The sequence below is a fragment of the Populus alba genome, chromosome 11, assembly GCF_005239225.2.
Source record: "Populus alba chromosome 11, ASM523922v2, whole genome shotgun sequence".
NCBI lineage: Eukaryota > Viridiplantae > Streptophyta > Magnoliopsida > Malpighiales > Salicaceae > Populus > Populus alba.
In genome coordinates, this window is record NC_133294.1 from 2,999,717 (window position 1) to 3,015,609 (window position 15,893).

Sequence of the window (15,893 nt, forward strand, 5' to 3'; positions counted from 1 at the left end):
AGTGTTCACGATCTCAAAAGCATGGATATTGTTATCCTTGCAATCCTCCGCTTCGATGAAAGGCACAGCCACATTCTTTGTCATGGCTATTGCCTCCTCAGCCCTGACGGTTACTAACATCCCATTCATTGATGTACTTCAAACATTGTGTAATGATGAAGCTACTGCCCCCGCTGCGTGGATCCAAGGTCTTCCTAACAACATACTATAGGAAGGGTGAATATCCATAACCTGAAGTGTCACTAGGAACATCTGCGGGTCCATACACATATAGCTCCACTTCTAAAGTCCCAAGTATTGGCCTAGGTGAGCCATCATATGCTCTAGCCATCATTAGTACTTGGCTTCATATGAGATTCATCAATCGGCATTTCTTCTAAAATGTGCTTTGGCAATACGTTCAGGGCCGAGCCATTATCGACGAGCACCTTCCCTACGAGGCAGTCTTTGCACCTAACCGTGATGTATAAAGGCTTGTTGTGTCCGGTCCTTCAGCATCAAGCTCATCAGCCGTGAAGTAGAGGTAATCAGTTGCATGGATCCTCCCCACTAAATGCTCCATAGTTATATGCTCAATGGTTCCTGAAGGTACATATGCCTCATTTAATACCTTTTGCAAGGCATTCCGATGCGGCTCAGAGCTGAGTATCAAGGACATAAGGGAGATCCGAGCTGGAGTCTTTTTTAGTTGATCCACTATGCAATATTCGCTATGCTTGATCAACTTCAAAAATTCATTTGATTCCTCTTCCGTTACTGGCTTATTAACTTCTGGTGCTTTGTCCAGATCTACCACTTCTTTACCCTTTTCCTTCCTCCATTCTTCAGGCGTAAAGCAAACGACCAGCTTCTGGTCAAAACCACTTATCTCCGTCTGGAACAAAGGAAGAGGAGCTCGAATGTTGGAGGCATACCCATAATTGTGCGGCATGGCATTGTGATTCTCTTTTGTGCAGGACGGTTTAACCAAGATCAGCCTTGGGGCCCGTTAGCAGTCTGTTGAACCCTGCAAACTCCTGCCATCTTATCTTGACCCTTCCGTCATACTTACTTCACACCTGCTCTCCATTGGTTCAATCCTTAATTGTCCCATCCTCAACATTTTAGCAATCTTTTTCGCAAAACTCGGTGCAATCCTCAATGTGATGTCCTTCTCTTCCATGGAACTCACAGTAGTCCCCCCTCTCCAATCGCTTAACCTCCTTCACCGCTAGAAATCCTGATTGTACTAACATGTCGTACAACCTTTTCATCGGCACCTTCAACACCTTGCATTGATTTCCCACTTCGATCATGCCTATTCCGCCACTGTTATGGAACATGTTTAGGCAATGGGTTTGAATTAACATTGGGCTTGTCTTCGAAGGATACCCATTCCTAACTTAATAAGCTCCAATAACCTCTTCTTTGAATGCATAGCAGGTTTTCAATCCCATGCCCAGGATTACCCCCGTGGTACTCGCAAGTCAAATCGGGCTTGGTACCAAATTTGGGAATGGTGGTTTGTAGCGGTAGTGTAGGGATAGGAGCTACTTGCCCAATGCTTAAAAGTTTGGCATACATGTCCTTCAAAGGCATGGGTAATGGTGGCGCAATTGTTTCTGAGGTGTATCCTGAGTGGGGTCTTTGGTAGTGATTTTGATTAGTTTTGGTTGGTTATTTGTTCGGTTAGGTGAAAAAAGATTGGTTTAAAGTTTATGCGTTGGGGATTGAGAGGGTAGGTGCTTGTGGGCTGTGGAAATTTACTTTCTTGCCTTTATATCCGCCTTCCAAATTGTTAACGTCCCCTTCTCTTTTCCTTCCCATAAAACCTTTCTTCTCTAAAGGCTCTGCTATGCGCCCTGCTTTAATTCCTTGCTCGACTTCTTTCCGCCCACACGTACAACATCATAGAAATGTTGAGATGAGCTACCCATTAAATGCCTCATAGTAAGGTTCCCTTGAATGTATTGGCGAACAAAGTCACACATCTCCGTTTTCTATCAAAGGGGTTGCACGGTGCGTGGCCTCGTCCTCCATCTTTGTGCATAAGCCCTCACTGACTCTTGGTTTCTCTTTTCCATCGACATGAGGCTCGTTCGATCTGGAGCAATTTCCAAATTGAACTTGTATTGCTTTAGGAAAGCCTCCACTAAATCCTTCCATTTCTTAATCTTGACATTATCCAGCCTCATGTACCAACTTAGCGGCAGATCCCGATAGGACTGTCTTGGAAAAAGTAGATCATTAACTTATCGTCATGAATATACTTCAGCCATCTTGTCTGCAATAAGATCGAAAGGTGGGAGTGTTTGGGCATTCCCAACCCAGTATACCTTATAAACTCTGGTATCCTAAAAATCTTTTTGGTACCGTGAGGTTAGGTACCAAGCATATTTCCGACGTTCGCAGGGGGTCAAACCAATCATTTCCCTCGACTGCTCTTAAACCTTTCTTCTAATGCTGATATCTTGTCATCATTCACAAAACCCGTGGACCTATTATCGGAAGGCCCCTCGGCTGTTAAATCTACAGTTGATATGAGCTTGAGGGGGCTGAATGGGAATAACAGGTGTAAAGTGCTGCCCCGTTGGCTGGAATCTGCCCCCATGGTTCTGAGATACCCCCGGGACAGGGGCCGACGGTGCTCCTATAGGTGGTTGGCGGTAGATGTTCCCTCCCCATTCTTGGCTTTTAAAAAGTTGCTCAAGCAGATTGGTCAACCGGGAAAACTTCATTTTTCACGGATTCCAACTCGGTCTGGTAGTGTTGACTCTAACTGAGGCTCTTTCTTCGTTTTCCATTCTTGATCTGGACCGGGTTTGGTGGACTCTGGATGTGGGACCTATGTTTCACGATCTGGAGATGCATGCATAGATGTATTGAGAAAATGTATGATTGTGATGGATGCATGCATTTTTTATTTGTGAACGAAAATAACCATCCCATTATAAGCATTCTCTTGTCACATTGCTTTGATAGAAGTTCTGCCTTTCGAGTCGTTTTGCTAGAATCATGTTTCACCAAGAGACAGATTTTGCATAAGAAGATGGGTCAATGCCCTTTTCATTAATGCTTGGATAAAAAATACATTTTTTTAAAAAAATACAACATGCTAATCTCTTTCCTCCATAAACTCCTTAGCCAAAGGTAAGAAAGCAAAGCCGCTGTTCTCAATCTTCCCTAAAAAGGCATCGGTTTCGGCTAGGCTTCGGCGATAGCGAATGATGTCTCCTCCCACATTCCGTGCATTGATTCTAATAATTCGAGCATGTTGCAGCAGCTTCATCCATTTGCTCATCGGTTTGGTCATTTTTTCTATGAGCAACATGTTTGTTCTGTTCAAAGCAATGTTGTTGGCGTCGATTCGATCCTTGTGCTTTTCCGTTGCTACTAGCTTCTCGTCCAAATACTTCGACTTTTCGCGTTCTTTGTCGAGCTTTATCCTTGCAACTTTTATCTCACTCCTCTTGGCTGCTAACTCCGCTTTATCATCCTCGAATCCTCCCCTTTTGCTTTCCAACTCTATATATTTCTTATTCAAATCCTTATACCTCTTAATCCTATCCATTAGTTCGAATTGCACTTGCACAAATTTTTCTTGGTAATATTTTGCACTTTCTTGGCAATCGCTAAAGTCCATCTCCATTGCCTTCAAGTTCAGAACAACTTTGGCATCCAATCCAAACTCAACCCTTTAAGCTCCTTCTCACTTCCTTTCCCTAGCAATCTTCTCCTCAACCAACTTTAACTCAAGCCTTGGTTATTTTCGCATCTCTAGACTGTATTTGCTCATCTAGAAATGTTCTCCTTTTATCATCTTTCTAGCATCATTCCTTCCAATGTCGCCTTGTCCTTTCTGCTCTTTGCTCAACTCTATCCTTAGTTTGTCCACTTGCCTTCTCAATTCACCGTTAACCCTCTTTCTTTTGAGGGGTTCCTCTATGGTTTGAGGAGATTTGACTTCTACACGAGGCATGGCTGAAGCAGCTAAATCATCTTCAATATTAACCTCTTTTCCCTTAATGGGGCTCCTCTATAGCGCAAGGCATGGCTGAAGCAGCTGAGGCTCTCCATTTTACATATCCTTCGCTCACACTTGGATCTCTCAAAACCTTCTATTTCCACCAACACTAGATGCTTCCAATCTTGTTTGATGATCTCCAAAACTTCTTTTTGCCATGGATCTTTGAACAGACCAAAGAATTGAGCAATTCCCATAGTTCTGGAACCAAACTGTATGCCCCCGAATTTGTCTTACCACTAAAGTCGGAGCATAACTCACATAACCCGTAATCCCACCAATGGTACCCCAATGCCTTTGTCCACAACTCATTAGGACCTTCGTTGTTGTTACCCATGGTGCTCTCCATTTAAAATCGCTATTAGGTAATCCTTCCAATTTTATCAACCCAACCCTGGTTGTCTAGATCTCCCCATTCTTCTTCTTCCACAATCTTTAGGGGTTTTTGAGTGAACCACCAAAAATTATTGAAAACAGGTTTCTTTGTTTCGATATGGCTCACCATCCAAATATACAACAGTTGCGTGCAGCATCTCATTGCTCCTTTTCCAGCTTTTCTACAATGGTTAAGTGTCAAAAATGTTTCGGCTAAGATAGCAACCACTGGATTGATCTGTGTGTTCTCATACTCCACATTAAGCAGCGGCGGCCTCCAAGCTTACTAAACCAGTCTGACTTGGGGAACAACACAAGGCCAAATATACCTAAGGCAATCAATCTCTCTTTTTCTACTTCTGACTCCTTTTCCAACTCTAGCATCCTCCATTTCAAAACCGGTGCCATTCTTTCCAGAAAACTTTTCCAAGTTGGAGATTCTGAGCAGTTTGACAGCTCAGGGATGATCTTATGTCGGATTTCAAAGGAGAATAAATCCGATACAGGTCATTCGGAAACTCGGTCAACAATCCATATTCCTCAATCGTGGGGCACAAGTCCACGCTTCCAAAGGAGAAACATCGGTATTCTGGATCCCAAAAATGAACTAAGGCTCGCACAGCTGGGCTTAAAACTTCTACCTTTGCGATTTCCATTCAAACGTCCATATTTCCTAAAAAATGCATTCTTTATCCACATTCTGAAAATGAGTCGTTAACTTGTTCACCTCATTCAATATGCAATTCAGGTTCTTGATTGGCGACATCTTCTTAGCATCGCTTCTAAGGCAGTCTCCTTCAATCAATTGTGACAGTTCAGAATTCTTTCCATACTCTATGGAAGGTTTGGTGATGGTTCATTTCGTTCACAAATCCTGCAATTCAAAATGCATGGGGGGGGTTAGTCTTGTTTTCGATGCAAAAGATTTATATCGGAACATACACCCTAAGGATAGGTTTCTAGTTCTTTTACGTGAGACATAGGGTAGGTTTATTACTAGGTTCTCTAAAAAGAGGGTCTCTTGCTGTTCCAGTGATCACCCTCGTAAAGGCGATATGAGAGGTCCAGCAGATAGTGGGATGGCACGTGTACCAATCACTATCAGTCTAAACACTCAGCAAAGAGTTGGGGTTTTACACAAACTTAAGCCTTGACTCAAGTCATAAGGCAAGCTGCTAGTCCCCCACTTAAACTTAGAGTTACATGTGTGTGCCCTCCAAAACATAATAATAATAATAAAGTGATGCATGACTATGGCATGTATTATAGAATGTAAAGATATATGCTAAAGCTTTTAAACAAAACATCATAAGAAACCAATAACATATAACATAAACAAACAAACAAAAACAAACAAATCAAGCTTAGTCCTAACATCCCCAGTGGAGTCGCCATTCTGTCACACCCTCTTTACAAAAAATTTATAAAGGCACGACATCGGCTGGCGATTTTCGTTGTGTTCTAAGGATTTGGTTCTTTGGAGTCGCCACCTAGTATTTGGTCACTAGGAACCCTAACTGGTCTTTCAGAGATTCTAAGGCAAGGGACTGGTTGCGTAAAGGGAAGGTACTAGCACCCCTAATACGCCCTACCTAAGGTAAGCTGCTTGGTGCTTGGTTTGCTCTATAGTCTATGGTGTTGGTGTTTTCTAATCCCGTCAACTCGTAAATCGCAAGGAAAAGAGAATAAAAAGAACGAAGAAAATTTCACAATTTCTAAAAAAAAATTACTTTTCACGGCTCGTAAACCGTGGAGAAAAAAATAATTTTGAAATATTCTCGATTGCAGCCAAAGCTTCTTTCAAACATGTGCGTTGATTTATTACTCCCGATAATATTTTGGATGTTCGTCCTTTTAAGGATTTCTTCATCCAAACATTAGCGGTGAACAATAATCACAACTTCTCCTCCCAAAATAAGATTTTTATAGTTTTTTTGGAATATTGGCCAATACCCTTTGGAGTTTTACAAACGGGTTGTAAAATCCACAAATGCAAAAAATGATTTTTGTGTTTAAGAAATCTATGCGAAAACACATTTTTCAAAGCTTCCAATATTTTTTATAAAAAGAACATTCAAAACATGCTAGTGTATTGGCCGTATGCATTGAAAAACAAAACATTTTTTTTTTTTTACGAAAACAGGTGTTTTTTAAAATACTGAAATTATATCCCCATAGTATAAAAAAAAAACAAATCAATATATACCAAGAACAACAATATATTTTTTTTTACTTTTCAAAAATTTTTATATTTTTTTAAATTTTTTTTTATTTTTTAGAAAAAAAAAACATATATACACACACATGCATAATATAATAATATAATAATATAATATAATATATTAAATGGGCTGGGCCGGCCCAATTAATTGGGCCGGACTCCAGCCCCAAAAGACGTTGGGCCGGACTCGGCCCAACAGTGTCTTGTCTTCTGGGCCGGACCGGCCCAGACCCGCAATCTGGGCCAGACCGGCCCAGACCCAAATCATTGGGCCAGACCCTGTCTGGCCCAAAAGAAAAAAAAAGAAATGAACGGGGGGGAATTATTTTCCCCCCCGTGCCTCCTGCATGCAGAAACGATTCTGCATGCAGGGGGCAAGAAATAAAACAAGATAAAAAAAAAGGTGCAGGGGAGGAGGCGTACCTGGCGCGGCGGAGACGATGGCTGGCTGGCGGTGCTGCGGTGGAGGCGGTGGCAGTGACCTACTCCTGTCGACTCCTCACGGCGAATTCCAAGTGGTCCGGCGACGTCCTCTCGGTTCGTTTGCTTGGTTTCGGTTTTCTCACTTCCCTTCTGGTTTCAAACCTTCCCTTTGCTTTCGGTTTTCTTGGGTTTTTTTGGTAACTCTCTCCTCTGTTATGGTGTTTCTCTCTCTTCCTCTCTCTCTCAACCGTCTCGGTTTTTTGTTGTTTTTTTTTTTCCAGTCACTCCATCGGTCCTCTCCCCCTTCTCACTCTGCTTCTTCTCTATTTATAGGCAATATCGGGGCATGCATGGGGGAACAAGGCGTGCTGGTCGGCAGGCGCCGCTGCCAAGGTGCTTCTCTCGGGTTCGGTGGCGCGGCGGGTGGTCGGCCAGCGGCTTCGGCTTCGGGGGTCCCAAAGTGTGGGGCGTCGGGCCATGGCACGTGAGGAGAGAGGCGGGGACAAAAACCCCGGTTTTCCTCTCCTCTGCTACGCCTGCGGGGGGGAAGAAGAAGAGAAACAGTGCCGTTCAAAACGGCACCGTTTGGTCCTTTTTTTTTTTTTTTTTTTTTTTTTTTTTTTTAAAACGCATGAAACGGCGTCGTTTTGGAGAAAACGCGCCGTTTCATTTAAATTTGGCGCCAGAAATGCGCCAACGTTCACATCAGTCCCCCAATTATTTTTGTTCCTTTCAATTACGTCCCTGACAATTTCGGTCTTGTCCGCCAAGTTGGCCGCCTTTTCCACTTTGGTCCTTGGCCTCTAAATTATGCAATTTAGCCCTTAATTGATCAATAAACTTCCAATTTCTTCAATTAGGCCCCTCAATCAACTCCAAACAGCCCCCCTATCTTTGCGCCTTTTCCAAATTGGTCCCTGGTTTCGGATTTTCACAATTAAACCCCTAATTGGCCATTAAACTTCAATATTTATGCAATTAAACCCCTGATTTTGACTTAATAAATTCCTAAAAATCATTAATTTGGCCCAGGACTTTAATTTCTTCAATTTAAAGCCCAAATTGACTTAAAAAATCAATTTTCTTGCAATCAAATCCCCTATAAATCCAATAAAAAAAACAATTAAACCCATAAACATCCAAATTTGGGCTTCCCTCCTCAAAATTCAAAATTTTCTTCTCAATAGGGTTCTCATCCTTCAAGAATATTTTGTCAAAAATCCAATCTTTGTATCTTTATACTCCTTGACCAATTTTCTGACCATTTTCCGAGCGCTTCTGCCTCTTGTCATTTTTCTAACCTTCTTTGGCTATCTATTTTATTTTTTTACGGGGACCCAAAAATGGGTTACAACAAAACTGATTAGAATATTTCAAAAAATCCCGATTTAATTTGGTTTTCGGTTTTGTATTGCAGAAACCGGTTAAACCTTGAATACTTTTAGCAATTGATCTTGCATCAGGAGAATGGGTTGGGAAAATCAACAGAGCATGCCATGATATAGCTCCAACAACCAACCATTAAAAAGTCCAAGTGGTCAGAACTTTGTGGCTTTCGCGTCTCCTAGAACAACTGTTGCTGTAAAAAACCAGGGAAATGAAAACACATTCCAAGATCCTCATAATGTTTGAGGTCATGGGTGACAGTATATGAAAACTGATTCAATTGCATCGATCATTAATCGAAATCATGAACAGATTGCGTCTTTTGATTCAGGATAACGAGACTTTCAAATCAAGATCTCAAAGTAACTGTTTTTTTATGAAAAGAAAGAGTCTTATAGGCAGTCAAAGTTGCAAGCTACTATAGAAAATTGAACGTCTTCCACTTTTGTTATTGAATTTTTTAATTCTATCTTTTAATTTGATAATTTTCAATCAAAATTAATTTTAAAATTTCTAATGTTGATGATTATTATATTTTATTTTTACAATAAAAATATCTATATTAATTTATTGTTAAAATTTAATAAAATCCATTCAATTTTTAATTAAAATGAAATATATTCAAATTATAAAACTCTCTCAATTATATATATTTTAAAAGACATGCCTATTTATTTTTTATTATAAGTGAACTTATCTCGTGAGAATATATATAGAAACAAAAAAAAAATTATCAATTAAATTTCATCATGTGTTATTTTTATTTTATATAAAAAAGATGAATAAAATAGATAAAATAACATGAAAAAAATGGACCTTTACATTATATTTTGGTTAATAGAAATTGACACATAAAATAAGATATTTAATATATCTTATTATAAATAGAAGATTCAATAATTAAAAATTAATTAATAAAATAATATCATATTACATTTTTTAATATGAAAGCCCTTTTAAATATTTATAAATAAAACATCTCATGACCTTTCTTTGCAAAATGCCACCAACTGATATTGCGAGGACTGTATTTACCATGGAAACCACAATAATAATTTCTAAAAAAACGAGAAGCTATTTCTACTCTGGCTACCTCTTCCTTTGATTGGATATCATTTCCTTCCTCTTCATGCAACCATTGCACACCAACGGTCCTTAATTGGATAGCTGGACCATGTGGACGAACTGAAATACTCACGTCATCACCATTATCAAATGTAGGATCATTGCCCCCTAATTTCGTGTGCAATAGCGATTGGATTTCACGAACACCACGCTTGTTGATCATAGAGGAGACTACGGCTCGACGAAGCATGGACAGACCACTGGTATTGTTTCTGATTTCAATATAAACATAATTAAAGCCACGGTATGCTGACGTCACACAACTTATGAACAGATTAGAGCCACATATCCGGTGCGCAGGAGGTGATGAGGATATTTTGAATGAGAAGTTATCTACAAACTCATTCTGAATTAGCCATTTATCCTCTTCTTCCTGCTCATGAAACCCCCTTAACTCCTCATCTTCATCAAATACAGATACGACAACGTTGAATATGCCATCCCTAAATGTTATCTGTACCACCAAAACAGTGTCTATAAAATGAGCAAAAGAAAAGTATTCAAATGTAGATTTCCAAAACAATAAAATGGGTGAGGGAGGACCTCAAATCTCGATGGCTGTATTTGAGCACTAACCGTTTCCATTATTCTGAACATGTGAGAGTCAAACATTTGGATTAATTCTTGCTTTATCCGATCTTGGAACTTGACTAAGTGATCTGGATTTGGAAGATTTTGCAGTGAATAGCAAAAGGACACATCTAACGAATCTAAATGGGATGGAAACTCTGGGAGTGCCTGAAGCATTTTGCAATTTCTTAAATATAGGGCTCTGAGTAGACCAAGATCCTTGATGCTTTCTGGAAGAAAACGAATTGGAGTTCCACTTAAATCTAGACTCTCTAATAAGCGTGGCAGTGAAAACAAGGTAAATCTCAACATTTTCCTCGTTGAAAACCTAGAGGGAAAGAATAGCTTCAATGGAAGAGATGAAATGAATGATGTACTTGCAACAATTCCATCACTTTGAAGCAACTTGCGCCCCTGTTGATGCTCTAACTCCATATTCAGGCTGTCAAGATTTGAGCAACCATCTAAAACCAGCTCTTGAAGTGAATTCAATCTACTCATTTCTTCTGGAAGCTCCGTAAGACTTGTACAATTTCTTAGATTTAAGATCAACAATCTTTGTAAATCACCAATAGATTCGTGAATTTGAACCAAACGGATGCAGTCTTCAAGTATTAGCTTTTCAAGGGCTGGGAGACCCGAGAAGTCTGGGGTTCTAAAGAGATCATGTGAGTGACGGAGATCAAGAACTTTCAATTTTGGAAGAAAACTGCAAAAAATACATGAATTTTAGTTGTTATCAATTCAAAACGAGAGAGATAGTTATAAAGAGAGACTCGATGCATACCATTTTTCCCTTCCAAGCATCAACTAGACAACTTCTGGATAGATCAAGAACCACCAGCTTCTCCAAGCATGCGTGATTTGGTATGGATCTCGAAGACAATCCATGCCAACATAACCATATCAAATTCTTGGGAAAGTGCTCGAAACTTCCATGAAAATTAGTGTAGTTTAGTTGGAGAAATTTTACATCTGGCATCTTTCTAAAAACATCCGCGCTGAGGATGGGAAACAAACTTGTTTGGTCAGTTTGTAATTTTCCCCCATCTAAAAACTCGGAAAGCCATTGTTTAAAGAAGTTAAGCCTGCGGCGCTTACGCCAAACCATTGAATCAGTACAGACAACTTCTGCATAATGATCTTTCATTAATGCATGCATGTCAATGGTAAGGCCCCGCAATTTTTCAGCATCCTGCATAATAATATTATAAGTACATGAGAAAGGAAAGTAGATGAATGAATATGTCAAGGCACCACAAACTATTTAAGTAGACATATAAAAAAATTGAGCTACTTACAGTAGTTCCTTTCAAAACTGTAAAAGCATCCTCGTGACGCCATATTCTTTGACATTTGGGAGATTCTTGACGAGCAATTTCCCTTCCCATATCTCTTACTAGTTGATGCATCCACAACCTTTGATCAATGTTGATTTCAACAAGACATCTATCGATGAGATTGTCAATCCCAAATCTTGAACCTTTATCGAGCCCATCTAGTATCCTAACTGCATCATCCACATCCATTCCATTGAAGAAACATGCGATATCAAGGAATAAGTTCTTCGGATAATCACCATCAAGATAGTCGTAACTTATTCGAAGAACCTTTTGAACTTCAAAATTAGGAATAATTTCCATTTGTTGTAACGCGCTTTCCCATATTTCTCTTCCTTTTCCGGACAATGAAGAGCCAATAACTCCAAGAGCTAATGGAAGTCCATTACAATGATGTACTATTCTCCAAGAGTCTTCTACAAAACCATCAACAGGGTAAGCTCTTCCAAAGGCATTCCAACTGAAAAGCTCAAGCGATTTTTTGTTATCCAAAGGTTCGACTTCGCACCGGACCCACTCAATATCATTAGCTGAAAACAGACCCTTATTTCTGGTTGTTACAATGATCTTACTTCCTTTACAAAGCCAAGTTTGCATGCCAACGATTTTATTGAATTGGTCCCTTTTGTCCACATCATCTAGAACAATAAGAGTTCTTCGGCAACATAATGCATCCTTAATCTTCAGAATTCCTTCATCTTCATCATTTATCTCATCAACAGTCTTGTTTAGGATGTCGGAAAGAAGTTGCCTCTGTAGGCAAACTATATCCTTTGACCTAAAATTTGATAGAAAGCTCTTTCCTTCAAATTTATAATAGTTCTGGTTATAAACACTCTTAGCTATGGCTGTCTTTCCAACTCCACCAATTCCATAGAGTATAGCAATGGCAGCATCATGGGACCCATCTTGCAACCATGAGTTGATATCTTGTACTAGAGGATCTCTTCCAATGAAATGAGGGGGTACATGAAACATTTTTTGATCCAAATTCTTTAAGACCTTCTCCACAATAGATTGGACAAACGGTGCCTCGTACCTACATCAAAAAGTAAAATACAATGAAGAAAACAACATTTAGCTATGAAATTAAAGCAGGTTGTGTGTCATTGATTTGATAGTTTAAACCAAATCATGATTGGAAAAAAAACAATGAAGAAATCATGAGTTTTTTTTTTTTTTGTTATATATTTTCTTATCAGTACACTTAACTGAAAGAAATTAAGAGTTCACAACCAGCATTCTAGTCTTATGCTATGTATAGTTTCATAAAGAGATACAACTTACCCATCTCCTAGAACCATTCCAGCTAAATCAGCCACTTCCTTTAAAGCAATCCTCCACCCATTCACCCGCTCCATCTCCTTGTTGAAGCTCTTTTCATGTTCCACAAATGCTGCAGAGAAGCTCCCTGTTTGACGTCCGACTTGGGATGGATCCACATCATAGAATACTGGCAAAACTATGCAGTCAGCATTCCTCTTACGTTCCATGATCATTACAAGTTCATCGAGGCACCATATCGACGAAGCATAGTCTTTGGAGAACACGATTATCGATATTTTTGATTGTTGTATTGCCTTCTGGAGCTCGAAATCTATATTCTCTCCTCTCTGAATTTCATTATCATCTCTAAATGTGTGAATCCCTGCTTGAACCAGAGCCGTGTAGAGGTGATCGGTAAAGTTCTTGCGGGTGTCTTCACCTCTAAAACTCAAGAACACTTGATATTTACAATTAGGAAACCGTGAAGAGTAGGATTCTTGATATTTCCCAGCAGCCATTTCGAGTCTAGCAAAGATAAGACTTTTCAAAGATCTGAACAAAATAAAACAGTTTTCAAGATCGACAGCACACCAATAAGTTGAAGTGTTCATGTATTATTATCTTACTTTATCTTTAAAACAGTTTTCAAGTTAATTCCCTGCAATCAAATCCTCCATGCCCTTTCAGAAAAATATCTGTACATATGATAAATCTCTATGCTGAACCAACGAAATTGGTTGATGAGATCATCAATAATTAGTTTCTAACAGTGAATTAATTTAAGTGATTCTAAAAGAGATAAGAGAGAGAGAGAGTACCTGTAATGTTTACTTGTAAGACCATCTCCTGGAGAAAATGTTATTTTGAAGAGTTTAATTGATATAATAATATTTTAAATAGTATAAATATATTGTTTTATTTTTTTTAATAAGTTTGATGTTATTTTCTTTTATATAGTTATATTTAATTGGTTTATTTTTTTGTGGTTTTATTTTGTTGGTTTTGATATTTTTAAAAGATATGTAAGAATAATATTTGTGGGAAAGGAAAAACATTTTTATAATATTTTTAAAAAAATATGTAAAATAAACATAAAAAAACTAAAATAATATTACGTTGGAGATGCTATGAAGTCAGCCTTAGAAGTCGCTGTGGTATAATTACCAAAAGGGACATTACACACACACAACACATAATCCCTCCCATCAACTCACACGGTTCTTCTTTCTTCACCCACCAGTAAGAAAAAGGCACGTGGAGGATAAGGCTCTCCATATCTGACTTGGAAAGTTTACTAGGGCCTGTAATTCTAGTTGCATCATTTGAATCTGCTGAAAGTAAAGTAGATTTATGAAGAATTAATCGAAAAACAAAGCAATTGGTTAAATTAAATAAATTAGTCAACTAGTATAATTTTTTATTAGTGTTTCATTTAAATAATTTAATTTCTTGTTTATTTAGAATTTATTCATTTAAATAATTTAATTTCTTGTTTATTTAGAATTTATTCATTTAAATAATTTAATTTCTCATATATAAAAAACTCGTGAATTTAGATTTTATATAAAGACATAAAAAATATATTAATTTAAAATAAAAAATTTTAATTTTTTTAAAAAAACACATCATACCAAGCACATCCTATATTTGTAATTGGACCAGTCTACAACTGGGCCCAAGACATGGGCATGGTTTTAAAATTGAGAGAGAAAGGGTGGATTGTAAATTTAAGACAAGTCATCCTCTCTCTATGGTATGGAACGTTTCCGCGTGAGGAAAATTTTGCATGGAAAGTTTTGGTGCCGGGAATTGATGGCTATTGACATCGTGAAGTTAGAAAAATCTAATTAAGAGGAGAAGTTTATGGCAAAATACTTTATTAGAAAAATCTAATTAGAAAAATCTAATTAAGACAAGTCATCACATCATTTCGCCAAAAATTAAGGGGTAAGAAACCCAGGCGATAAGGATTGCATAATGACATAACAGAAAACCATGTGAATAGATCAAAGCCACATATCCACTGGATATTTTGAATGACAAGTACTCTACAAACTCTTTCTAAAGTAGCCACTCCTGTTCTTCCTCCTCGTGAAACCACATTAACATCTCATTTTCATCATATTCAAGGACAATGCTGCATCTGTTGCCCTAAAGTTGTATCTGTTCCATCAAAGCAGAATTTATAAAATGAGCAAAGGGAAAATTTTCTAGATATACAAGAACAAAAACGTAGAGTTTAAATAAAGCAGAACTTATAAAATGAACAACGGAGATCAAGAATTTTAAATTTTGGAATAAAGCAGACTGTGAAAACACTTGAAATCGGTTGCTGTCCTTTGAAAATAAGAGAGACTAGATACATACCGGTTTGCCTTTCCAAGCAACAATTAGACTAAAGTAGCCACTCCTGTTCTTCCTTCTCATTTTCATCATATTCAAGGACAATGTGGAATCTGTTGCCCTAAAGTTGTATCTGTTCCATCAAAGCAGAATTTATAAAATGAGCAAAGGGAAAATTTTCTAGATATACAAGAACAAAAACGTAGAGTTTAAATAAAGCAGAACTTATAAAATGAATTTTAAATTTTGGAATAAAGCAGACTGTGAAAACAGTATACAACAAGTCGGTTGTATAAAGCAGACTGTGAAAACACTTGAAATCGGTTGCTGTCCATTGAAAATAAGAGAGACTAGATACATACAAGCTTTGGTTTGGATTGGATAAAGAGCCACAAGCTTCTCTAAGCAGAAGTGCTTTGGTTTGGATCGTGTAAAAACCCAACCCTTTTATTTTAATTTATTATTATTTTTTCTTAAAAAAATAAATAAATGAAATAAATGAAGAATAAATTAAAATTTGGGTTAACAGCAAGTAGAAGTTTTGGGATTTAATTAAACTTTGTGTTAGTTTTATTAACCAAATTAAGAATTTAATTGAGGAATTGATAAGTTTGGGACTTAATTGAACTTCAAATTAGTTAATTAATGAAATCAGGAGCTTAATTAGATAAATATTAAAGTTTAGGGTTGATTCTAGTTAAAATTGCAAGAAATTAAAATTAAAGGACCCATTTGCAAATGGTGTTGAGATGTAGGAGTCCAATTAAAGTTTATCCAGGGGGCTTGCTTACAAAGCTTTCAAAACATCAGACCAAAACGAAAATGGCCATCAACACTGTTC

At 37.9% G+C, this 15,893-nt stretch overlaps 1 protein-coding gene across 1 annotated transcript; it reads right to left on the minus strand.

Moving 5' to 3' along the window:
• Positions 1-8,560: 8,560 nt before the first annotated feature.
• On the minus strand, positions 8,561-13,516 carry LOC118039693 (disease resistance protein RPV1-like). Its single transcript, XM_035046453.2, has 6 exons — positions 12,731-13,516; positions 11,405-12,482; positions 10,880-11,298; positions 10,481-10,812; positions 9,444-10,007; positions 8,561-8,601 (listed from the first exon to the last, which is right to left on the minus strand). Exons 1-6 carry the CDS (start codon positions 13,318-13,320, stop codon positions 8,561-8,563), a joined length of 3,024 nt encoding a protein of 1,007 aa, XP_034902344.2. The 5' UTR covers positions 13,321-13,516.
• Between the last annotated feature and the right edge of the window lie 2,377 nt (positions 13,517-15,893).